Raw genomic sequence first — 26,666 nt, forward strand, 5'->3', positions numbered from 1 at the left:
TGTATTTGTTTTAAAGTGATTTTTTTCTCCCGCACCCCACTAAATTTCAAGAAAAAATGAGTGAGAGAATATCAGTTGTAAAATAACTTCTGGAAGTAAAGCTCTCCCCCCCTCCTCTGCTCCTCAGTTTGCTTCTTCCGTGCCCCCGAAGGATGTGGCACAAGAGCCAGCCATTCACACTTCACAACACACTAACTAGCAATGGACATTTTATTGTAGTCAATCCATAGGCAAACACCTTTACCTGGGGAGCACTCAGGGCAGACAAGTCTGAACTGAAGGAGAACATGATACAATATAAGGGAGGCAAGTCCCCTCCCCTCAGTACTTTAGAACTGTTGCAGAACCCTATACTGAAAACCCTTCACAGCGCACCAGCTTGAAGCACACACATAAAAATGTACAAAGCCTCCAGAAGCCAAACAGCCTATGAACTTTCCCAGTGTGTTATCCAGTTTGCAAGCTGGAGATATCACTCTTTTGTGGTCCCAAAGCTGCCAAGTACCCTGTCATGCAGCTCTGAATCTCTCTTTCAGCAGATGCCTCCCCTTGCTTCAAACACAGCAAAAAGAACAGAGTGAGAGAGAGAGAGAAGCAGCAACCTCTGCCCTACATGCGCTCAAAAGCTCACCTCTTTTGTACGCCACAGATGTATCCCACTGCATGCACAGATAACCCTCAGAGCCAAGGCACACTCAAGACAGCAAAGAATCCCCAGGTGCAGAGGCAGATGCTATTTCCACATGCAGAAACCTTATAGCCACACCCCATGTCCCATTGCTAAAGATATTTGCCTTTCTCCTCCTCAAAGGCACTGAGGCTCTAGCGGCATTAGGCTCTGCAACAGAACTGGGATGACCCTTTTTGCCTCTTGCCTGAGTTATCAGATATTTGAATGGGGGAGTGGCTGGAACCTGGGATACATACAGAAAGACCCAGAGGCATGCCTTCCAGCCCTTTTGATTGCAGTGAGCCCCAAATACAAGGGGCTCCACAAAATGCATCCTCCAGCACAACACACTGGATGTTGACAGAGACCCCACCCTGCAGTGGAAACTGCCACTCCCATGGTTCGTTTTCCCAGATGCTGCCTGCCTGCTTGGGTACCTTGCAGTCAAGTAGTCTCCTCCCCACTCCCACACAGTTATTTTCCCAACCAGCTGCTCTGGCAGGCTGCCTCGTTCCTGAGCAGTCCCGGGTGTGCAAATTGCACCTGGACATCTGCAGGCTCCAGCCTGCATTATGCCAAGGGGTCAAGGTCCATTCATTCAGAGTGGGCTGAGTCCACGTCACTCCCACACCTCTGTCCATATGGCCCTGGTGCGGCATGAGGGGGTGGTGGGAGGGTGCAGGACAAGCTCTCCTACCTGCTTATTGGTGTATTTCTGAGGGTTGGTGCGGTAGCTGTAGTCTGAATACTGCTCCGAGCCCGTGGAATTGCTGTCCCCTGTACCCACAAATGTATTGGTGGCTGGCAGGTCCTGTACTACCTGGTGCTTCTTGGAGGCAGATGGTGATTGGGGCTGGAGCTGGATTGAAGGTAGGGGAGAGTTGGAACGGTAGTGGCGGCCCAAGTCAGGGCTGCCAGGTGGATAATTCAGGGGCAGGTGAATGCGGGGGCTGTCACTGACTGAATCATTCATAAGGTTGAATTTGAGGGATTTCTGCAGTCCTGTTTCTTCCTCATCCTCAGCTGGTTTGGGTGGCTTGGGGGATTTGCTCTTTTTCACCTTGCTCTTGGCTTTGTTGCTTTTGCTACCTTGCTTGGGAGCATACAGATCCTTGGTTTCCTTCTTGCCAGCTTGGTAGCCACTCTTGGCCTCCTTCTGACGGCAGTAGCGCACTAGCACTACAAGCACAATAACCAGAGTGACTGCTACTATGCCTGCAATGACACCAAACAGGATGTTGCTACGTTGCTTGCTGCGCTCATACTCGGGGTCACCAGCAATGTCAATGTCAATGGGTGTGTCCAAACTGTGGCCCACCAGGGTCTCCAACAGTGTGCGGTTAGTCAGTGTCTCATTGACATAGAAATGGACCAAAGCTGTGCCATGGCGAGATGGCTTGCCCTTGTCATTGACACGCACAACCAGGCGGTGAAGCCCATGGTGCTTGCGGAGGATCTCTTTTTCCAAGGTGATGTTTCCGCTCTGAGGTGAAATCTTGAAGAGCTCAAAGGGGTTTCCACCAGTGATGCTGTACTGCAGATCAGCATTGATCCCAGAGTCAATGTCTTCGGCTCCAACACTCATGACCTGCTGCCCAGGACTAGTGTGTGGTTGAATATGCTTGTAGGAGGCATTGGATGGAGAAATGATGACAGGAGCATTGTCATTCTCATCAAGCACATTGATGGTCACCCCGACATAGGCAGATCTTGGTGGGTCGCCTGCATCCACAGCTTTAAGTCGGAAGGTGTAAGTACTCTGTCGCTCACGATCAAAGGAGATGCTGGAGAGGATGGTACCAGTACCATTCTGGATGACAAAGTCACCATTGTCCTGCTCTACTGAGAGTTGAATGAAGGCATTCTCCCCTTTGTCTGCATCAATTACTGTCACCATGCCCACTGGACTCAAGGGTGGCATGTTTTCCATGACAGAGAAGTTGTAGCCACTTAGCATGAACTTTGGGTCATTGTCGTTGCGGTCCATGACATTGATAGCAACTGAGGCAGTTCCCTTCCGGCTAGGGCTGCCCTTATCAGCTGCAACTACCAAGAATTCATAGCGTTCTCGCTGCTCCCGGTCCAGAACAGTCTTAACCCGGATTTCACCAGACTCTGGATCAATGGAGAATATGCCTTTGGATGAAGGCTCTGTCACTAAAGAGTATACCAGCTTAGCATTGGATCCACTGTCCGCATCAGTAGCACTCACTTCTACCACCAAGTCATCTGGGGAATTGTTTTCAGGGAAAGCTACCTCTGTTGAGCTCTGACTGAAAACTGGGTCATTGTCATTAACATCTACCACCTGCACCTTGAGGGAGTTGGTGCTGGACAGGGGTGGATTGCCAGAATCTACAGCCACAATCTCAATGGTGTATTCTTTCACTGCCTCATAGTCTAGTGGTGTTGTGGTCTGCAGAAAATACTTCTTTTTGCTATCACTTCCAGTATCACTCGCTTGTCGCAACTGGAAAGGTACATCACCAGCCACCACACAGGTTACAACAGCATTCTCACCTTCATCCCGATCAGACACCTGTACCAGAGCCACAGGTGTCTCAACTGGCACATCTTCTGAGATATTAGCCATGCCATCCTGATGGGTGACCAAGCCAATACCACGGATTTCAATGGATGGAGCATTGTCATTCATATCCCTGACGCTAATCACCACCTGGGCACGGGCAGTTTTGGGGTTGGCCCCCTTGTCTTTGGCCAACACTGAGAACTTGAGTACATTGATGTCTTCACGGTCAACAGGACCCTGAACAGTGATGAGTCCAGTGGCTCTGTCCAGGCGCAGCAATCGACGAACCACATCTGATGCCTGGTGGAAGGAATAGTCAATCTCAGCATTGGCACCCTGGTCAGAATCATTGGCTTTGACCTGCAATGAGAAAAAGAGATGGTGAGCAGGTAGATATATTATGTCTGAGAAGATTGATCTTGCTGACCTTAAGAACATGCCACCAATTGTCCCTTGTACCACTAAGATGAGAGAACGCTTCAGCTATCACAAAACGATTATATCATGTAGTGTGACAATATAAATTGCACTAACTCCAGAAGCACCAGTCCACTGCAGCTGCAGGGATTTGCTAGATCAGACCAAAGCACCATTTACTTCAGCATCCAGCCTGATGCAAACTCAGTTTATCCATCTGAAACTAGCATTCAGAGACATACTGCTTCTGAACATGGAGGTTCCAATTAGCTGTTGTAACTGATAGACCTGTCTTCCATTAATAATAATAATAATAATGATAATATTACCTGCCCTTCACTATCAGGTCCTGGGGCAGGTTACAACAATTTAAAATTTAAAATTGAAAACAGTTAAAACAAATTACAGTCACAGGAATAGGGAGGGTCCTGAAAACACATATCTCAGGTGTCAAAAGCCGGGATAAAGATTGTGTAATCCCCTTTTAAAACCATGTGACCATCTCGATTTTAAGATGATGGATTCCATAATTTAAGTAAGTGTGCCCTGTGTGTACTTTCTTTTGTCTATCTGGAATATACTGCCTATCAATTTTATTGGGTAGTCCTGGCTTCTAGTATTACAGGAATCAGGCAAAAATGAATTTCCGCACATTTTCTCTACACCATACATAATGTTATAAACCCCTATTACATCCCCTTTTAGTTCTCTTTTCTCTAAAACAAAATGCGCTAAACACTGTAGCCTCTTCCTGTAGGGAAGATGCTCCAACCCCTTGGTTGGCCTTCTGTTCACATTTTCCACCTCTATGATAACATTTTTGAGATGGGGTGACCAAAACCGTACATGGCCCCCCACTAGGTGACCTTGGGCCAGGGCAGCCTAACTTACTGCAAAGGATGGTTGTGAGAATAGAATGAGATGATGCCTCATGTTTGAGAAACGGTGTGATAAAATGCAATAAATGGTCTCATTAACGCACAGCAAAAAGCTATGGCTATTAAGCAGTGTTCTAATGCACCTTATTGGACTCCAACAGTATACTAATGCCTGCTGCCTGATCTCTCTCAGTTTGTTCCTTCGTTGCTGCAAGCACAACAATAAGCCATAAAGCCTTGGCCACTGCATCATTACAAACCTGGGATTATGATCCTCCCTGACAACCATTAGTCAATATGAAGCCATGGTTTATTGTAGGCTTGCTGATCGTGGTCTGTTAGGGAGAAATGAACCACAATCTCAGTAATAACAAGCAAAGGCTTCATGGCTTGTTACTCCCACTTGCACCAGGGAGGAGCAAAGCTAGAGCAATCAGGCAACCCTGATAAGCCATTAACTATGGTTTATCACTACATGCAAAATTTCCCAATAAAATAACAAACATGACTGCATCTCATCATTCAAATTCTCTTAGTCCAAGATGACACACACAACCCATTCCTGATACCCCATACGCTGCCTTATAACTGCACCAACTGAACACACAACAATGCCCTATAGCAAACTCTATAATTTATATCACATGACTACTGCAGAACCCTCCTAGGCTCCTCGTTGTTTTGGCTCTTGGCAGAACGCCCAGGTGATGCCTGAGGCTGACAGGAAATATTTCTCTTTCCATGATTTTCTGGTGGAACTGGTTTCGCTGGTCTAGCTGAGAGGCCACCTCTCCCACTTTGGTATGCAAGGAATTTGCCAAGAAAACCAATCCAAAAACCCAGCCAGCAGTTCCTGACTCTGAGCAATAGAAAGAAGTGGGACTGTGGTGAGGGCTATGTGCAGAGAAATTCCTTGCTGCATTACTGCATAAACCACTGAATGGCTCATGAGATGGAGATACTGAGGTGAGAAGTAGTAAATAACAGCCATCTTTCTCTCCTTTTGAGATGCCATAGCCTAAAGTTAGTCACAGCCTAAAGCTGACTTCATTGGGGGGGGCACATATTCCTTCTGCATCCATTTGGTCATCAGGACTCGGGGTGTCAGACTGGTACGCTGGAAGTTCCACACTGAGCATCAGCAATGCCTCAGTGTGATGATCTGCTCCTACAGTGGGGTTGTCCCAAGGATACACACCTTTGAAGGATCAGTTACTGGTGAAACTACAACCCAACCCCATCACTAATCTGACCTGTCACTATCAAACGTTTTCTGAGTAGACATGTATAAGATTGCACTGCACAAAAGATAGCAAAAGGGATTGTGAAGTAGCTTAACGACAACATAGACCTGCTGACAAGACTGTCGCAGCTCACTCTTTTATAGTGCCTTCTATTATACTGCTGTCATCAGAAAACTGATATTCAGGAATTGGCTTTAATTGAAAATATGCAGAAGGAATAAACTAGCCAAGAAGGCTATAGCAAGAGCAACAACAATGCAGGAAAGAAAAAAGATGAAATGCAAACTCCCCCCCTCCTCTTCTTGCCACACACAGCCCCGTATATGCTTTAACATTATATAATGTCACCTGCAGTTAGTAACCCAAGCCATTTTGGGAGTCAAATCTTGGCAGAGAAGAGGGAAAATGCACATGAAGTGTTGTGAGCATATGAAATGCACTTTTAATGCTGGGTATTTGTTTATCATTTTTCTATCAATGCACTCAAGCAGGGCCGGCTCCAGGCATGCGGGGGCCCTTGGGCATCAGCTTGCCCTAGCCCCCCGGTGGGTGCGTGTGTGTGTGTGCATGCATGCGTATGCACGCGCACGCACCCCCCCGGCCCCCCTACCTGTCTAGTCTTTACCATTGCCCTTAATGAAGATGGAGGCCACAGTTTCCCTAAGGGGAATGAAGCCTCTGCCGCCATCTTTGTTGATGGCACACGTGCTTGCTACGCGTGCACATCTCTGCCATCAACTAAGATGGCGGCAGCGGCTTCAGTACCTTAGGGAAGCTGCGGCCGCCATCTTCATTAAGGGCAATGCTAAAAAGCTGGCTGACAGGTAAGTGGGGTGTGTGGGGGGGCATGGATTGCAGAAGGGAAGCGGAGGGCCCCTCAGGGGCTCCTGTAGCTCTGGGGCCCTCGGGCCAGTGCCCAACCTGGCTGCCCTTTAGAACCAGCCCTGCACTCAAGACAGCTCACAGTTTAATATAATAGTTTAAAATGTAATAACAGTACAAAAGGGAAGAGGGAGGGAAGAGGAACAAGCAAATTCAGATACATGACCATTGAATGAGGTTGTTCCAGGAGAAATGGGGGGGGGGGAGAAACCAACTAGGTAGTAGTTGGTTCCAGCTAAGCCAATGGAGGGGGCCTCACAGACTCCCCCCCTTTGATATAGGCAAGTAGAATCACCTTTAATTAATTCATTAATTAAGCAGCAGCAGTAGTCATAGTATTAGTTGTAGGTTTTGGAGCACTGTGTGACCAGGGACTGAGAAAAAGCAAACAAAAGACTGGTTGCAAGCCACACTGGCCACTGATGGATAATTTCTCATAGACTTGGCCTATTCAAAGAAATCATCCCCATATTCATTGTTTGCCTTTTAAAAGGGCAAAAGGTTGACTAACATTTGCTTTTCTCTTATTGTTTGCTCCTCTTGCCTAACATTTTGCTGGACAGGATGGATGGAGGACTCTGCTGTTAAATGTCAATTCCAGATTTCACCTTCACACCACTCCCACACAAGATAGAACATGATTTTTATCTCCCTTCTAAAAAGCAGTAATCAAATGTTGGCACCAGGGCCGAACCCCCTAGGCTTCGGCTGATGCCTTACGAACCACAGTTCTATTCCCTCAGAAGAGAGAACAATTAACATTTCAAATCCACAGGTAAAATTAGCCAGTAGTCAAGGGTGTACACACATTCCAGTTATCAAAACAAGCCACTCCAGACAAAGTAGATATCTTCAAGCCATGCCCCATGTACTGGGCTAACCCGTGCCTCCATGGTATGGGGAAAGAAAGGCTTGGCACAGCACTGGATGCTCTAGCCAGGAGGCAGCATACTATACCAGTTTTGGGGGAGGGGTTACCAGAGCAGATATAATGAGTGACTCCTAAAAAGCTCTAAAATAGAAAGGTGAATTTCTTGATGATTGTAATTAGTCATTGAACAAGCCTCCTAGCATAACTCAATCTGTATGTCCAAGAATCAAATCCACCCAGCCCGATAACCTGGAGACACCCAATCCCAAATCCTAGTGATGCCTTTTAATGATTTTTAATGAACACTCCCACTTTAACCTATGTTAGGAAGAAAGGCTCTAAGTCTAACCTATGCCATCTCCTGGATGTGCCATGTTTTGATAGAGGGGTTTAGAAGGAGGGGGGGAATCAAACATCAGATCTAGCATCTCCATTCTAAAGTAGCACAATTCCAGCAGGCCTGGACCATTATTTTTTCTAAATACAGAGTTCCCCAGATGTACATGCTTTTCCTCTCCTCTTTTAAACTCCAGATGACTTTCATTCCCCCATAAAAATCCTTACTAAACCTGTTCTACGTTCTCCACACATTCTTCCTATTCTTCATCTTGTCAAAAGGCAGTGAAATTTATTTGGGGAAATCAGTAGCATATCTGAGAGTGTGTAAAGCCTCTGGAACTACTGGTCAGTCTAAATCTCAAGTCATACCCAGGAAAAGCAGTCCCCCATTCTGTTTTTAAAGCAAGAAAGACATTCATCAGTCCCAGTTGAGAGTCATTTTGTCTCTAGGTTCCCCACTGAACAAGGGGCTCACCTGCAGCACAGAGTGACCAATTGGGCTGTTCTCGGACAGTTCGGCCTCATATAGGGGCTTCTCAAACTTAGGTGCATTGTCATTCATGTCCAAGATAGTGATGCGCAGCAAGGCACTGCTAGCACGTGGTGGGCTACCTCCATCCTGTACTTTGATGGTCAGATCGTAGGACTCCGATTGCTCCCGGTCCAGGTTTCCCATGACAATCAGCTGCGGCTGTTTCTCATCTTGGTCTTCTGCTACCTGCAAGCCAAAAAGCTTCTGGGCATCTGAACCAGGCATGAGTTCATAGGAAGCTACCCCATTGGCACCAGCATCACGGTCCATGGCCAATGGAATGGGGAAGAGTGCCCCAATATTGGTGTTTTCAGGAATGGCTAATGTGATAACAGGAGAGGCAAAGTTGGGTGTATTGTCGTTGATGTCCAACACCTCAATTTGCCCTTCCAGCAGGCGTGGGCTATTGTTCATCAGGTCCGTGATAGAAACTTCAAACTCCAGAAAGCAAGGGTCCCCTGGAAATAGCTGCTGGCACTCTCGCAGGCTCTCTCGGTCAATGGAGGTTTCTGTGGTGTAGATATCACCAGTCTTACCATCCACACGTAGGTAGGGGGCACCCACCTCCAGCTTATACAGGTGCCCCACATCTGGGAAGCCATAGTCTGCTGCCAGGCTACCAATGAGTGTGTTGGGTGGCTGCTCCTCCTGTACTTTGTAGACTACACGTGTCCCAGAGCCCAGGCAGGGAAGCTGGAAGAAGACCCACAAACCTAGGCAGGAAACCAGTTGCTGCATTCTGAATCGTGGTGAAGCTGAAAGAAAGGAGAGAGAGCAGGCGTTAGTATGGCTCGCTGCCTTGCCTAAGAAGTCTTCATCTAATCTCTGCATGAGGCAGCATGTCAGCTGCTGAGGGCTATACACGTCGTCCTCTGTGAAGCAGGCAAACACTTGTACGCTTCTAGCCGCCTCCTGGGAACAGGTAAAGAGTACCCAATCTTGAAGGTGGTGAAATAAATCATTCCAACCTCGATACCAGACTGGCTACGCCTGCCTTTAGGAAGCCGCACCTACCATTGCTCCACTCCTTAGTCACCACAGGAAGACTTGTAATCACCGTCAGAGATGCGAAAAGGGAGGTGTCTGTCCCTAATGTACTTTAGATGAGCAGGCAGCTCCAGCCCAGGGAGACACACAGCCATGAATACAGACCACACCAGGTACAAATACATGATGTGAGCTTTCCTTCACAGAAATGTTCATGTGCCCCTGTAAACACCTAACACAAGAGTCGGAAAAGAATACCCATTCTTTAAGAACATGACGCACACACATATCCTAGTATTACATGCTGCCAACTCACAAACGCACACAGACGCACACAACTATATATCTTACACAACAGCAATGGTCTCATGCTAGTTGTACTGTGCATGCTATCACGCAGGTCTTGCTAGTATTCACTGCCATGGGGTGATTTGTTTTAAAGGCCACTAATGAGCAAACATTGGAATATAGCATCATCAATACAGATAGGCAGGCAGATTTATTAGAAGGGTTACGGTACAGCAGCTGCTAGGCCAGGGGTGGGCTTGTAGCCCACTAGATGTTGTTGGACTCCAACTCCCAGCAGCCCCAGACAGCATTGTCAGGGATTAATGGAGTTGAATCCCAAAAACATCTAGAGGGCCACAGGTTTCCGACCCCTCAAGCTAAACCATGTCATGCCAAAACACTAGAATGACTCTCCTCTAATTTTCCATTCTGTCCAATCATCTTTCTTCTGACGGCCAACAATCAGATTTCATTAATCCCCTAGTAGTACTAGGGTTACTTCAGAGGCAGTCTGTTGATTTGGCCAAGAATTTGCAGGCATATTCATAAGAACATAAGAACATAAGAAGAGCCTGCTGGATCAGGCCAGTGGCCCATCTAGTCCAGCATCCTGTTCTCACAGTGGCCAACCAGGTGCCTGGGGGAAGCCCGCAAGCAGGACCCAAGTGCAAGAACACTCTCCCCTCCTGAGGCTTCCGGGAACTGGTTTTCAGAAGCATGCTGCCTCTGACTAGGGTGGCAGCCATCACGGCTAGTAGCCATTGATAGCCCTGTCCTCCATGAATTCGTCTAAACTTCTTTTAAAGCCATCCAAGCTGGTGGCCATTACTGCGTCTTGTGGGAGCAAATTCCATAGTTTAACTATGCGCTGAGTAAAGAAGTACTTCCTTTTGTCTGTCCTGAATCTTCCAACATTCAGCTTCTTTGAATGTCCATGAGTTCTAGTATTATGAGAGAGGGAGAAGAACTTTTCTCTATCCACTTTCTCAATGCCATGCATAATTTTATTATGGGAACCAGACAGGAAGATGGAGGCTTCAGTAAGGGGAAGGAGAAAAATCACCACATAATAGACAAAAGCAAGGGCTAGACACAAGGTCAGACACTAGTGACAAACTGTGACCCTCCAACATACGTATGCAGCTCCTTCATAATAATCCTAGTATTACCTTCCATAGGAAGAGACTAGAAATGGGTGAGCAGCCTTGTAATTGCCCCAGAAAGCATCTGTATTCCTTGAGTGCTGAAGGTGAATGCAGAAAGCTGTGAGAAGGCTCTCTGAGCATTCTCCTCAATACTCCAAGGGCACAAATGCCAGTCATCCTCCAAGTGCTACTCTGTCCCCTCCCTTAAGGTAAAAAAGTCTCATGTTGGGGAAGAAGGATGGGGTAGCAGCTGATGGATGGCTCCAATGTTTGTTGAACACTGGAGATCCTGACAGCCTTTGGGAGAAGGGGGGGATATAAATGTAATAAATAATAATAAATAATGTGAAGGGCATCTTGCTGCCTAGGAATTATGGGGCCAGTAGCCATGATCCCCTGGTGGAAAAAGGCACACTCTGCATCATTTGCCACAAGATGGGCAGCTCACCAGCACCATTCAGACTTTGGTAGATCCCTCTGCTGGCTGCTACCTCTTTTCCTTTCCCCAAGGTTTTTGGCCAAGGTGTGGGGAAATTTTGGCCCTCCAGATGTTGCTGAATTAAACTCCCATCAACCCCAGCAAGCATGGCCAATGGCCAGGGATGATGAGAGCTAACTGTGGTTCAGAAGGGCCAAAGGTTCCCACACCTGGCCTTGATGGAGAAAGATAAGGCAGCAGCTGGCAGAGGGCTGCTTCCTGACAGGAGTTCATTGCGAAACTGATGCTGCTCAGGTGTCAAGTTTTTTGTCACATCCACAATAAGCTGATATCATCAAAATGCCAGCCTGCATTTTTAAAGCTATTTACTCTGGATTTCCTCTTACTATGAAAAAACTAAGTAAAACCTGTTATACATCTGTACTCACTGCTGGTATGGAAGTTCATTAGTGCATATTTTGGGTGGATTAATTTATCATGTATCTGGTGAAATTTCAGTGGGTGGTCTCTATCACCACACCCCTAGTTCCATTTGCTCCTTATCTGAATATAACTGAGCCATTTTGTTTGCAGCAACCCCCAATACGAAACATAAGACACCTATTTTCACCGTTTGCCACATGCATATGCTGAATGTATCATACGGAAAGTGGGATTGGACCAAGATGAAGGAGGTGTGGAAATTGGAGGGAGAAATATCAATAATTTAGGATATGCAGACGATACCATACTACTAGCAGAAACCAGGAATTATTTGAAACGAATGCTGATGAAAGTTAAAGAGGAAAGCACAAAAGTAGGACAACAGCTGAACGTCAAAAAGACTAAAGTAATGACAACATGTTTATGTAACTTTCAAGTTGACAATGAGGACCTTGAACTTGTCAAGGATTATCAATACCTTGGCACAGTCATTAACCAAAATGGAGACAATAGTCAAGAAATCAGAAGAAGGCTAGGACTGGGAAGGGCAGCTATGAGAGAACTAGAAAAGGTCCTCATATGCAAAGATGTATCACTGAACACTAAAGTCAGGATCATTCAGACAATGGTATTCCCGATCTCTATGTATGGATGTGAAAGTTGGACAGTGTAAAAAACGGATAAGAGAAAACTCATTTGAAATGTGATGTTGAAGGAAAGCTTTGTGTATACCATGGACTGCAAAAAAGACAAATAACTGGGTGTTAGAACAAATTAAACGAGAACTGTCACTAGAAGCTAAAATGATGAAACTGAGGTTATCATACTTTGGACACATAATGAGAAGACCTAATTCACTAGAAAAGACAATAATGCTGGGAAAAACAGAAGGGAGTAGAAAAAGAGGAAGGTCAAACAAGAGATGGATTGATTCCATAAAGGAAGCCACAGATCTGAACTTACAAGATCTGAACAGGGTGGTTCATGACAGATGCTCTTGGAGGTCATTGATTCATAGAGTCACCAGAAGTCATAATCGACTTGAAGGCACATCATAACAACATCAACACTATACCTTACACATGCCCAGAATGGAAAATGATAGTGGCCAGCAGGGGTGGATTGATTGAGAGGAGCAAAAAAAACAAAACACCACACAGCCTGGATACATTCCGTCAAACTCTACCCAATAGTGTGGAATCCAAATGATGGGATTGCAATTAATATCCATGAGTGAGAAAATGGGAAGGTGTGGAAGATAATGTGCCAATCATGTACAAACAAAAATTGTATCTGCTTGTGCTTGTGATATAAAGCCAATGTCTGGAGGCACCCAGAGAACAAAATAAACAGAATTCAGACAGGGGCTTGTTGGAAGTTGACAGTTCCTGCCTCAGTTCTGCACACAATAATTTGGTAAGGATCCTCACATAATTGAATTTTTACTACATACCAAGAAGAGACCCTCTACTCCAGGTTTTCTTTCTAGGAGACACCATCTACCCTTGACCAGCCCTTCTGTGAAATTACCAACCACCAGGGGGCAAAAACATAATTTAATCATTAAAAAAAAACCCAAGGGGAGAGATTTAGATTTTTTACATCTGCAACAAAACCACTTTGCAGTTGTGTCCACAAAGGCTCTCCCCATCTCCCAAGCTTTTCTAGTGGATTTCCACAAAGCCTAATATTTACAGTCCCAGTGCCCAACATTCAGGCTACAGTAAGGGAAAGAGCATCTGGAGACCAATGTAAATAGACTACATGTAAATAAACTGGCCTGCAATCTCTCATATAAAAGGTTAATAATTAAACTTACAGTACAATCCCATCCATGTGTACTCAGAAGTAAGTACCACTGAGTTCAATGGGGCTTACTCCAGGTGTGTATATTAGGATTGCAGCTTTAGCATTTAAACAGCATTTTAGAGCAGTGAAAGTAGGCTGTGCATGGCCCCCTCATGCAATTTGTGGCCCGTTTCAGTGATATAGATTGGCCCCAAGCCAGGACGATCCCAACCCAACTTGCCCCCCGAATCTGGATCATAGACTGTAAATGTAATCTGGATCATAGATTGTAAACTTTTAAAATTTACAGCGCAAGAGTGAAACTTAGTGATTTTCAATAGGGCTGTGCATACCCCAACCCAATTTGGGATCTGATTCAGCCAGTTGAATTGGGATCAATCCAAGCTGGGATGATTTGCACCCAGCCTGAACCAACCCAACCCCTGGATCCAGATTGCGATTCAGAGAAAACAATTTTTTGGAAATCCCATTCACTTGCATTTGGAAACCAAAACAGTCATAACCTTCATGTTTGTTCACACAGGAGCATAAGATTTGGAGAAATAGCAGCTCCTCAAGAGAGGATTACCCCTGCCAAATTTCAGACAGCTCCAGAAGTTTTCGTGCTAGCCAGCTTTAAAATTTGCTTTTTTTAAAAAAAAATGTATTTTTAAAAAATGCTGTACAATCAGATGAGTGGTCAATCTTGCCAATTCTTATGCTCCTGTGTTTGGCTTGTTCCATGAAGATTTTTATAAACAAATTGCTCAGAGGGTGCAATTCCATCTCCCAGGCAGCTGAGTCAAAGAAAGACAGATGACCCCATTGCCAGGTGGGCACAAAGAGGTTTCTCCTAAGTACAGAGTTGAATTGAGAGCAGAGCTTGGAAAAGTTACTTTTTTTTGAACTACAACTCCCATCAGCCCAATCCAGTGGCCACGCTGGCTGGAGCTGATGGGAGTTGTAGTTCAAAAAAAGTAACTTTTCCAAACTCTGATTGAGAGGCAGTGAGGTGGGCAGATAGGCACTGGTGGATGGAAGCAGGAGGCAGATATGTACAGGAAAAAATTAATACAGGAGTCTTTTTACTTGAGGCCATGTCATACAGGGGGCAGACTGTTGCTAGCAGCGTAAGTTATGGGAATACATAAATAAGTAAGTAAACCAACAAACTTGAGTCACTCTTTTGACTTGAGAGAAAGCCTGTCATATGGGAGGGGGGCAAATATTGCCAGCAGCAGTAGTGACGGGGGAATAAAATATTCACTGCAATAACCCTTAAGACTCAAGAGAGAGACCCTGTCACATAGGGGGCACAATGCAGCAGTAAAATGAGAGAGACAAAATAATGTGGGAGTGTTTGACTCCAGGCCCTAAAATAAGTAGGGCAGTAATACCATCAACCAGCAGCAGCAATTCTGGAATGTGCAGACTCTAAAACCTTTAACGAGGATTAAAGGAGACAAGGATGCTGCTGCATCTAGGCTACCTAGCCATCCCTGTCTACGTACCAACTTCGCCAACCCCAGGGAAACCAGAGAGCGCTGGCAGGGAGAACGCAAGATACCACCAGGCAGCTGGCCAGACAGAGACAGAGACCAGGGAAGGAAGTCTGGCGTGGGGTAGTGACGAAAAATAACAATACAGGAGTCCTTTAAGTCGAGGCCCTGTATGGTAAAGGAGAGATTGTTGCCAGTAGCAGTAATGAACGAGAAAGAAAAAGCAGTAATACAGGAGTCTTTTGATTCCAAGGGCCCTACAATATAGTGGGCAGTAATGTTGCCAGCAGTACAGGGGGGGAAAGGAACGCTCACTGGAGACTTTGACATGAGGCACAGTGACATAGGGAGTATAGCCAGACCAGGCAACAAGGAGGAAATAATATCGGCTGGGCATGCAGGTTAGGCAGCAAGGACTCACCCTGTAAGGTACAGCATATTATAGTCCCAGCAGCATACTATCGAATGAGCACTCCATACATCCTTTAATGAGGGGTGACCATTAGAGGGGGCAAGGAATACGTTGCAACCAGCCTGTGTACTGGTCTCTGCACAACTCCCCCAACACGGGGGGAAGGCAAAGGGCGGGAGAGAGAGAGAGAGAGAGAGAGCAGTCCCTCTACACAAGGCAGGCTGTGAAAGCTGTCAGAGAAGCTACACTGGCTCTCACCAGGCTTAGCACCATGTCCCGCACTGGGATTCCCTTGGTAAGCTCCAGTCCTTCCCTTGCTGAAATGACAAAGGGCCCATTGTCACCACCAGTGGTCCAGCTACCCAAGGGCGGTGTCCTTGCCTCCACCACCGAGGCCATACTTCTGCTGTCACTGCTGCTTCCAGGCAGGGGCTAAGCGCAGTAGACAAAGGGGACTTGCTAGCGAGGCCTGAGAATGAAGAGGAAGTGATGGGCAGCCCAGCTGAATGCATCCCCCACCAACCTGGCATGCCGCTGCTTGCCGACAGCCCTCAAAGGTTATTTCACAAGGAAGAAATGAAGGCTGCATAGCAAGAAGGGAAGGTGTTAAAATATGCACTTTTACTTTTGTGATATTTTAACTTCATAAATAGTGACAAAACTTTTTTGAGGTGAGAACTTTTAAATCTTTTGGTGCCTGTTGAAAACCAGTATAAAAACATTTAAAAATGAAATAAATAACGAGACAGCTGTCAGTAGAGTGACAGACAACAGGAAAAGAGACCGGGCATGGGAGAAGTGACAAAAAAACACAAACCAATACAGGAGCCTTTTGACTGGAGGCCCCGTTAAGACACGGGGCAAAATGTTGCCACTAGTCTAGTGGTTAGCATTCCGTGTAACGGTTGCACAGGAACACCCGTGAACAACTACAGCATATAAAATATGCCCATAGGATGTGCCTGGAACTGGAACACTCTGTCCCTGTAATTTGAATGACCGTAGACACTCAAGAAAGGGGAATATTAGCCAGCTTAGCCAAGCAGCAGTGGAGGAGTCCAAGGGTCAACTTATGGCTGAAGGGAAGCTGTTGGGGAGCAGGGCAGTGTCAGTCATGCAGGCAGCTTAGGCAGGCAGCTGAGGTTTCCGATGCCGGACCAGAACACCAAATGCATCAGACAGCTGAGGCAGACACCTGAAGTAGGCAGGCGCCAGGTGTGCAATTAGCCCACCTCCTCCCCCCCCGAAAGTGGAGCAGGCGAGCAGTGCACAGCTGTAGCAAATTATCCACTCACATCCTGACCCAGGAAAATGGGAAGATAGGTCATACAGGCAAGTGGGAGCTCGTGCAGCTTGTCACAGAGGCAGGCAGCTGGCCACTGGCTTGCTGGCAGAGAGGAACGGGTGACCAATAGGGAGAGTGCAGACAGCAGTGAATGAGTTTTCTATTTTTTTGTTTTTGTTTTAAACTGTAACTCTCAAGTCACAACCCTGGAGGTTATAAAGGCAGCAATGCAGACACGTAAGGAGGGGGAAGGTTAGGCATGCAGTAGTGAAGGAGTTGGAAGAAGTAGTGTTTGAGGGTGTGGAGCTGTTTGACTAGGGCGGGGATCAGCACAGATGGCTCTGACAGCCAAGCAATTTCCCCAGACATGGAGATCTCCGAGGCAGGCATAAAATGATAAACTTCCCATGTTATTCCGCCCTCTGAAACTGGCATTCACAAGTATACTGCCTCTGAATATGGAGGCTCCATCACGCTATGTATGTATGTATGTACTGCCTTCAAGTAGATTCCGACTTATGGCGACCCTATGAATAGGGTTTTCATGAGGCTGAGAGGCAGTGACTGGCCCAAGGTCACCCAGTGATGGCTGTGTGGGGATTCAAACCCTAATACATTAGCTACTCTGCAGCACCCAATCAATTATTCCCGAGAGAGGCACAGATGGTGGTTGTTCCAAGATTTTCTTTGACATGTAAAGCCTAAATGGCCCGGGACCCAAATATCTGCAAGAAGCAGAACGCCTTCTTCCACACTGATCTGACCATGCTTTAAGATCAGCAGATGTAGGTCCCAGGAACCACCTTTACAGTGGCAGCTCCTTGCAAGTAGAACTCCCTTTCCATCCCTTTGGATTTGGACCACTATTGAGGTATCTTAGGCAGATAATAGCTAAGACATAGCTACCACCACTACCACTGCAAGCAGTAGGATGGACTAGCCTGACTGGGTGTGAACCAGTCTGGCCACCGGTGCTTCTGCTACTGCCAACACTTCTGCCACCTGTGCCTCGGCTGGCACTATGGCTGCTGCTGCTATGCAAATGTCTAGTTTTATGTGCCGTGTTAATGCATGCTGCTGCACTGACTGTGTGCATACAATGCTAAATGTACTCATACAAGACTTACACCATATACACACAACGTAAATTAGATACAGAAAACAGAACATAGCTATGACAACTAGGGCAGGGGGTGGTAGCAATGACTAAGATAACTATTGAGAGAGAGATATAAAGCATACAGACAACAAACTTTTTTAATTATAAGGAAGGATGGGAACTGACGGTAGGGAAGGACTCGAAAAGAGATAAGGCTGGGTAGCAGATAGGTGAGTACTGGACTGGTAGGGTAAGGAAGACTGAATTAAAAAAAGACAAGACAGCAATGCCTACACAAACAGGGCCAAAATTGGGAGGTGGAGGTGGCACCACCAAAGTAACTAAGACAAGACACAGACAACCGTTATTATTTTTTTAAAATAAGGAGGGTGGGACTGATTGGGAAGGGAAAGGATGGAAGAAAACAAACACAGGTGTAAAGCTAAGAAAGACTGGAGGAAAATGTAACTACACCACCAAACAAACTCTGACTGGGGCAGTGGGAAAGAGGGGTACCAATGTCTGTGTGGCTTTCAAGCATTCTCTCAAAGAACTAACGAGTGTAGTCAGTGGGGGGGGGAAGCTCATGCTTTTAAGATCACCATCCCTCTCCCCTTCCCCAAGCACTGTGTTTGGTGAGATGTTGGTTGAGAGTTCCTAGCCTTGAACAGGAAACAAGAGAGCTGTCTCAATAAGCAAGCCCTCCTCCCTTCCCTCCCCCCACCCTGGTGTTTTAGTCCTGGATTTGCAGGTACTATCTGCCAGTAATAAGCAATGTCCAGCAATCTTCCTACCACCCCCGAGTTTTCCTTATATGTTATCTGTTTGACTTTTTCTTTCAATTTGGAAACATTTTTCGGTTTGTTTGTTTTTACCGAGATCTCTGAGGCATCTCAGGATAGGCCGCTCTGCCTCAGAGCAAGCCAAAGTTAACCCAAGTCACTCTGCATGGCATGAACTGACGCAAATCACCTTGATTTGTTTTGGGATTTGGCCAGATTGGTTGCACAGCCAATTAAAAGTGCTTAACTTATATACATTGTCTGCAGGGCAGTCCCAAGGTTCAGTTGAGTCCTGGGATTTGTTTTGGCTTTGAGCTTGCTGAACACAAAGTGAAAGCAAGCCTCCATATACACGTCCTCTGGCTCAGTTCTGAAGAAGGTGTATGAGTGGAGATAAGTCCATTTGTCTGGGTGCTCAGAGTGACCAGCAAGCACAGAGCAAGAGCAAAAGCACCATCCCTTTTCCAGCTCCAGGTTGGAGGATGAGGGGCAAGGACTTCTTTATGGCATACATGGAATTTTCACACACACACACTCCCCAGCTCCAAGCTTGGAGATGGAGTGGGGAACAGGGGATTATACCTTACCTCGAACTCATTTTTGGAGGTGCAGCATAATGGCAGGGGGCTGACCACCCCACCCCACCCATTGTGGGAGAGGCATAGCCTTTATGACCACATAGTTTTGGTTGACCACCAAAGCCAGGTAAAACTGGAAGAACAAGTATTCCCTGTTAAACTGGCTGGAAGGATTTCTAGCTGCATAATACCTGCAGTTCTGTATTTCATGAGCAGAGGCCGTTGTGCAGAGCAGCTGGCATTGCTGTGTGCCCGCTTCTTTGTGGTTGGTTATTGTAAACTGAACCATTATTACCCTCAATTTCTTCACAGTGCTTTATTGTCTAGCATGCAAATGTTGCAGCACTAGCTCTACCCTAAGGAGGAGCTGGAGAAAAGGGGGTACTTCATACCTACTGGAAAAAAATACAGAAGGGGCTGCAAGTTCTAAGCTCACTCCTGCAACTGCAATTTCAAATAATTTTGGACAGGTGACAACACATGTATACACTGGAATGGAGAAATGGGTATGATTAGCACAAAACCTATTATCCTCCCAGGTGTCCCTTCTCGCTGGTGACCATCCACTTGAAGACTGAGAATGTGGTCCTGGTGAAGGAAAGGGGGACAATGAGACAAGCCCTCCTCTTCAGGGCTAACCCTACATTAGGCAAAGTGAAGCAACTGCTTTAGGCTGCAGCAGCCTGCAGTTTCATCCTAAACTGCTCCCCAGCTATTCCCTTCTGTTAAGAGCTGTGTGTGAAACACAGCATGCCACAGCCCCGCTCAACTAGCCTGCTTCCTCAAAAAATGGTGGAGGAGCACTGTCCTATCACTAGTGTTGAATTAAGATTCAACCATCCGTTCAATCAGCTCTATATGTCATTCACCTCAGGAGCAAAATGTCTTGGTTCTTCTGTTGATATATATAGACCAGGGGTGGGGGTCAGAGGGCCAAATGTGGCTCTCAAGGTCTGTCTTGGCCCTTGGGGTCCTCTCCAGGCTGTGCCCCCCTCCCCAGGTCACACCTCATATGGTCCTCCTCTGCACCCTCCTTGAGAGCTTTCACATGGCCGGAATCATAGAATAGTAGAGTTGGAAGGGGCCTATAAGGCCATCGAGTTCAACTCCCTGCTTGATGCAGGAATCCAACTTAAAGCATACCTGACAGGTGGCTGTCCAGCTGCCTCTTGAATGCCTCCAGTGCTGGAAAGCCCACCACCTCCCTAGATAATAGAGTCCATTGTTGTACTGCCCTAACAGTTAGGAAGTTTGTTTTGATGTTCAGTGGAAAACTGGCTTCCTGTAACTTTAGCCCATTATTTCGTGTCCTGCACTCTGGGATGATCAAGAAGAGATCATGGCCCTCCTCTGTGTGACAACCTTGGAAGTACTTGAACAGCATCATCATATCACCTCTCAGTTTTCTCTTCCCAAGGCTTAGTGTACTGCCTTCAAGTCGATTCCGACTTATGGTGACTCTATGAATAGGGTTTTCATGAGACTGAGAGGCAGTGACTGGCCCAAGGTCACCCAGTGAGCTTCATGACTATGTGGGGATTTGAACCCTGGTCTTCCACCTTAACCACTACACCACATGTCCATTTCTTTCAGTCTCTCCTCATTGGGCTTTGTTTTCAGTCCCCCTGATCATCATCATTTGCCCTCCTCTGAACCTTTCCAATATGTCTGCATCCTTCTTAAAATGTGGCGTCCAGAATTGGATGCAGTATTCCAGATGAGGCCTAACCAGTGCTGAATAGAGAACTGATACTTCATGCAATTTGGAAACTATATTCTGTTAATGCAGCCTAAAACAGCATTTGCCTTTTTTGCAGCCACATCACATTTTTGGCTCATATTCAGCTTGTTATCAGCAACAATTCCAAGATTTTTCTTGTACATAGTATTGCTGAGCCAGGTATCCCCCATCTTATAACTGCACATTCGGTTTCTTGGCCCAAATGTAGAACTTTGACTTGTCCCTGTTAAAATTCATTCTGTTGTTTTCAGCCCAAAGCTCCAGCCTATCAAAATCACTTTGAATTTTGGTTCTGTTCTCTGGGGTATTAGCTATCCTTCTCAATTTTGAATCATCTGATAAGAATTCCCTGTACCTCCTCATCCAAGCTATTAATAAAAACATTGAAGAGCACTGGGCCTAGGACCAAGCCCTGGAGCTACCCTGCTCATTACCTCCTCCTACTTTGAGAAGGAACCATTGATAAGCACTTTTTGAGTATGATTCTGTAGCCAACTGTGGATCCATCTAATAGTTGTTCCATCCAGCCCACATTCAGATATCTTGTTAATCAGAATATCATGGAGCACTTTGTCAAAGGCTTTGCTGAAGTTGAGATATATTATGTCCACAGCATTCCCACAGTCTACCACAGTTATCCAATCAAAAAATGAGATAAGATTGGTCTGGCAGGATTTGTTCTTGACCAATCCATATTGGCTTCTAGTAATCACTGCATTGTTTTCAAGGTGCTTACAGACTGACTGCTTTATAATCTGCTCCAGAATTTATCCAGGGATTGATGTCAGGCTGAGTGATCTGTAGTTCCCAGGGTCTTCCTTTTTGCCGTTTTGGAAGATAGGGACAACATTAGCCCTTCTCCAGTCATCCTCCATGATTTTGCAAAGATAATAGTGTTCTAGGAGTTCTTCAGTCAGTTCCTTCAAAACTCTAGGATGCAGGTCCTCTGGTCCTGGAGATCTGAACTCGTTGAAATTAGGTATTCCTTGACCATTTGTCTGTCAATCTCAAGCTGCAATCCTGCTCCCACAACTTGTACTTCACATATGCCAGGAGGGTCATAGACCCTCTTTTGGGAGAAGACTGAGCCAAAGTAGGAATTGAGCACTTTTGCCTTTTCAGGGAATGTGTCCCTGAACTATGTTGATGCCTCTTGCTTGTCTGGATGGAAGATGAAGAGATGCGAGTGTGTGTAGAAACCTCTGGCTTTTGTGTGGCTGGTATGTAGCCTACTATACAAAGGTAAGAGTCACATCAGTTTCCCTGTCCACAGTTTGTCTCTGCTCTACTCTCTTTTTGCCTCTGTCCCACTGTCTTGTAGCCTCCAGAAGGTTACCCTTAAGGGAATATAGTCCTTGGTCTGAAAAAATGTCCCCACCCATATATGCTAAAGAGGCAAATGTTGCATGAATCCATGGTCCAATATCTGGTGGAATTAAGACAAGCACGGCCTTAGTTTTAGAGAATATTTGTAGTACCCTGGTTGAGAATCTTGGTCAGTGCTATACATCATGTAGACAGGATAGTCACCAACAAGCTGCATTTAGTTAGCTAGAAGCTTTGACCAGAGCGCCATTTCAGATTTTCTCCTTGATCCCTCAGCGGCTTTTGACACCCTTGATTATGGTGTGCTGAAACAACTCAGAAGGATAGGAGCTGGAGACACTGTATTACAACGATTCAGCTCCTACCCGCAGGGTCATCACCAAAAAGTAGTACTAGAGGACTGCTGTTAAACCCCATGGCTTTTGAGTTGTGGAATCTGCTAGAGTCCCTTCTATCCTATGCTTTTCAACATCTATATGAAACTATTGGAAGCTTTCATCTGGGGACTTGGATGGTGGTGACATCAGTATGCTGATGACACACAACTCTGTCTTTCCAATCTATGTGACACAGGGGAGCTGTACAAGTGCTGGTCCAGTGTCTGGGAGCAGTGATGGGCTCGATGGGAGCCAATAAACTGAGGCTGAAGAAGACAAAGCTGCTGTGGGTGGGAGGTTCCCATGTTCAGGAAGGAGTTTCCCATGCTCAGGAGTTAGGTGTACAACCTGTTCTTGCAGGCATCACACTCCCCCTGAAGGAACAAGTTCATAGTCTGGGAGTATTTCTGGATTCTAACTTGTCACTGGAGTCTTAAGTGGCTTCAGTGACCAGGAATGCTATGCTCAGCTTCAGCTGGTTTGCTAGCTATGGCCATTCCTGGACCAGGATAGCCTGGCCTCAGTTGCCCATGCTCTAGTGAGCTCCTGATTAGATTACAGCACTGCACTGTACATGGGGCTGCCCTCAAAGATGGCCCAGGAGGCTGCAGTTACTACAGAATAAGGTTGTTGGGTTGGTAAGTGTTCCTGCCTGATGGGACAATATGTCACAGGTCCTGAAAGCTCTGCACTGGCTGCTAGTGAGCTACCGAGCCCAATTCAGTGTGTTAATACTAGTAAATCAAGCCCTAAATGGCTTGGGACCCAAGTATTTAAAGGAGCAATTCCTGCAGTATCAACCATCTTGAGCCCCTAGGATTAGCAGGGGAGGGGCTGCTGCGCAGTTAGTGTTGACTCATGACAAGGCCTTCTCAGTGGTGGTTCTCCATCTATGGAATGCCCTTCCTGGTGAGGTGTAATGGTCTGCCTCATTGACTTTCAGGAGAAATTAAAAAAATATTCTTGTTTATCCAAGCATTTGAAATATACTGGCCATGAGAATCTTGACATTAGCAACTGTGAGAGTACATGATTGCTTCGAAATATTTTAGATGCTCTAAATATTTTTAAATGTTTTAGATGTTTTAAACATTTGGATGTTTTAAGTTGGATTCCTGCACTGAACTCAATGGCTTTATATCTCTTCTGACTCGACTATTTTATGATTCTGTGAAATATGGTTTTATTTTATTTTAAATTGTATTGTTTTAACACTTTGATGTTTGCCACCCTGGACTCCTTTGTAAGAAAGGGCAGGATAGAAATAGGGGCTTGTATGCAACATAGCCATAAGGTGAATGTTCCATTAGCCCAAGGGTTTCTCCTTGTACGGTAGAACATGCTCCCCGCCTCCTCCCCTCACCCCTAATTTCTTTTGGGGGTTCACCCAACTCTCGGGAGCAGATTTTGAGGAAGACAGAGGACACACACACAGGGGAAAATCCTGTTGTGCTAGTGCACAAGCACAGCCATTTAGTTGCAGACCACCCACAATCAATCAATCAATCAATTTTGATAATATAGCACTTGTCAACCTAGTGCCCTCCAGATTTTTTTTTAAACTACAGTTCCTACCAGGCTCCGCCAGCATGGTCATGATAGTTGGGGCTGATGGGGGTTATAGCCCAAAACATGTAGGGGACATCAGGCTGGGAAGACTGTGGTAGGAGGATGCAAAGAGATATTTTAGGATGTGAGGATTTACAGTAAGACTCTGTGGCCTAGTCCTAGGTATATTAAAACTTACATAGCCAAGGAAGGAAAGAAGGAAGAAGCAGTGACTTTTAGAGTATTACAACTAGATTCACAAATGCTTCTGAGGAAAAAGCACATATCAGAAACATGATTGGAGGCAGACTTCATTTCCTCCCTCCCACCTTTGACTGAACAAATTTCTCGATACTTCTGCTGCCCCCACATCCATTTGCTAAGCAGAGTGATCTTATCAGACAAGCTTAAATTCGCCAAACTAAAATGTATCAGATTCTAAACATTTCCATTATATCCAGAATACATAGCTCCCATGAGACCCCAATGCTTAAGACTAATAAATGGTATTATTGTGACAAAGTACCAGTGTGCACATAGCCCACTCATAGACTGAACTGAGGCCTTTTTAACTCTCTGTCTCTTGTTAAATATAACGTTTTCTCAAATACTGTACATTGGATATATTAAGACAATACCATGTTGTTTTGAACAATGGCTTTCTGCATGAGGGTTGATGGGCTAGCATAGACACCACTCCCTCAAAAACAGGAGAAGCCCATCAAGCTTTGCAAAGTTGTTGCAAGTATCTTTTTCTGCAAGGGATCGTGGGGGCTAAAATACAACCTCCATGTTCCCTGGCAGGAAATTACACTTCCAGCATCTTCACTTTGCAAACAGTTGGGGGAAAGAGGAGAGTCCTGGCAAGATTTTTCCCATTTCCAAGGAAGACCTCTTGGAGGCCTGGCCTGGCAACCAAGACATTCTGTATCTTTAAAAGTTGTGCAGGGGGAAGGAAGAATTCCACCTTGTGGTTTTTCCCATTACAGTGTTGCAAGAACACCTGCACTTGGCTGACTTTCTCTTCTCCTAAAGACACAGGATCAGTCTCAGGCCCCGAGCCTGGCAACGCTATTCTACATGGTCCTGGCTCCCAGTGTGTACTCTGATCCTTGGAGAATGAGGTAGCAAGTAGTGAAAGGCAAGAGGAATTGAGGTAGGCACTGCTTGGAAAACGTTCAAAAGAAATTGAGTTCTTGCAACAATCCTGATGTGTTTACCCTAATAGGGTGTGGGAATACAGAGACAAAACCTGTGTGGCACAGCCCTTGCTCCATTTTGCAGAGGAAATTGTGGGAGCAAAGTGAGATGTGCGATATGACTAATTCATCTGCAAGGAATGCTCTTTAAACAGCTCATCATGGACCAAGTATTTTTGATACAATATTGAGGGAAGTATGAACAACCAACTGGTACCAACTCCATCATAAATAACCTTCTTGCACAACACGTTTCACCCAAAGATAAATCTTCCTATTAAAATAGTTGGCGGTTGAACATTTTGAAAATTAAAACTACAGACGCTACCAGAATCCTTCTAGCAATTGCTCACTAATGGAAGCCCCAGGCGCAGCAACTTCCAACACCAGCTGTGTATAAATGAGCACATAGCATCCAACACTGGCTTTTGCAAAAGGCAGGATACTGGACTAGGCAGACCACTGGTCTGACCTGGTATGCCAGCTGTTATCTTAATGCTAAGACTTCGCATACCAGTTCAGACCACTGGTCTGCCTACTCCAGTATCCTACCCTTAGCAGTAGTCAACGCTGGATGTTATCTGTTTGGATGTATATATATTTATGCAAACATGTGTTTATATGCATGCTTCTCCAATATGTTGTTTTGCTACAGACCTCATTGTAATGAAGAATACTAAAAACAAATCTTGCACACTTTGTTGTTGTTATGTGCCTTCAAGTCGATTACGACTTATGGCGACCCTATGAATCAGTGCCCTCCAAGAGCATCTGTCATGAACCACCTTGTTCAGATCTTGTAAGTTCAGGTCTGTGGCTTCCTTTATGGAATCAATCCATCTCTTGTTTGGCCTTCCTCTTTTTCTACTCCCTTCTGTTTTTCCCAGCATTATCGTCTTTTCTAGTGAATCATGTCTTCTCATTATGTGTCCAAAGTATGATAATCTCAGTTTCATCATTTTAGCTTCTAGTGACAGTTCTGGTTTAATTTGATCTAACCCCCAATTATTTGTCGTTTTTGCAGTCCATGGTATCCGCAAAGCTCTCCTCCAGCACCACATTTCAAATTAGTTGATTTTTCTCTTATCCACTTTTTCTACTTTCCACTTTCACATCCATACATAGAGATCAGGAATACTATGGTCTGGTATGATCCTGACTTTAGTGTTCAGTGATACATCTTTGCATTCAAGGACCTTTTCTAGCTCTCTCATAGCTGCCCTCCCCAGTCCTAGCCTTCTTCTGATTTCTTGACTATTGTCTTCATTTTGGTTAATAATTGTGACAAAGTATTGATAATCCTTGACATGTTCAATGTCCTCATTGTCAACTTTAAAATTACATAAATCTTCTGTTGTCATTACTTCAGTCTTCTTGACATTCAGCT

General features: G+C 45.5%; 1 protein-coding gene across 6 annotated transcripts in view; it reads right to left on the reverse strand.

Moving 5' to 3' along the window:
- PCDH1 (protocadherin 1) overlaps positions 1-26,666 on the reverse strand; it is a 163,941-nt gene that overhangs the window by 124,086 nt on the left and 13,189 nt on the right. For all 6 annotated transcript variants that reach the window (XM_061585739.1, XM_061585712.1, XM_061585704.1 and 3 more), the window contains exons 2-3: positions 8,307-9,118; positions 1,368-3,560 (exon numbers count right to left, since the gene is read on the reverse strand). In XM_061585739.1, coding sequence (XP_061441723.1) covers positions 1,368-3,560; positions 8,307-9,101 — 2,988 coding nt within the window. In that variant the 5' untranslated portion in view covers positions 9,102-9,118. The remainder of the gene's footprint in view (positions 1-1,367; positions 3,561-8,306; positions 9,119-26,666) is intronic.

This window comes from Rhineura floridana, chromosome 1, assembly GCF_030035675.1.
Source record: "Rhineura floridana isolate rRhiFlo1 chromosome 1, rRhiFlo1.hap2, whole genome shotgun sequence".
In the NCBI taxonomy this organism is placed as follows: Eukaryota; Metazoa; Chordata; class Lepidosauria; order Squamata; family Rhineuridae; genus Rhineura; species Rhineura floridana.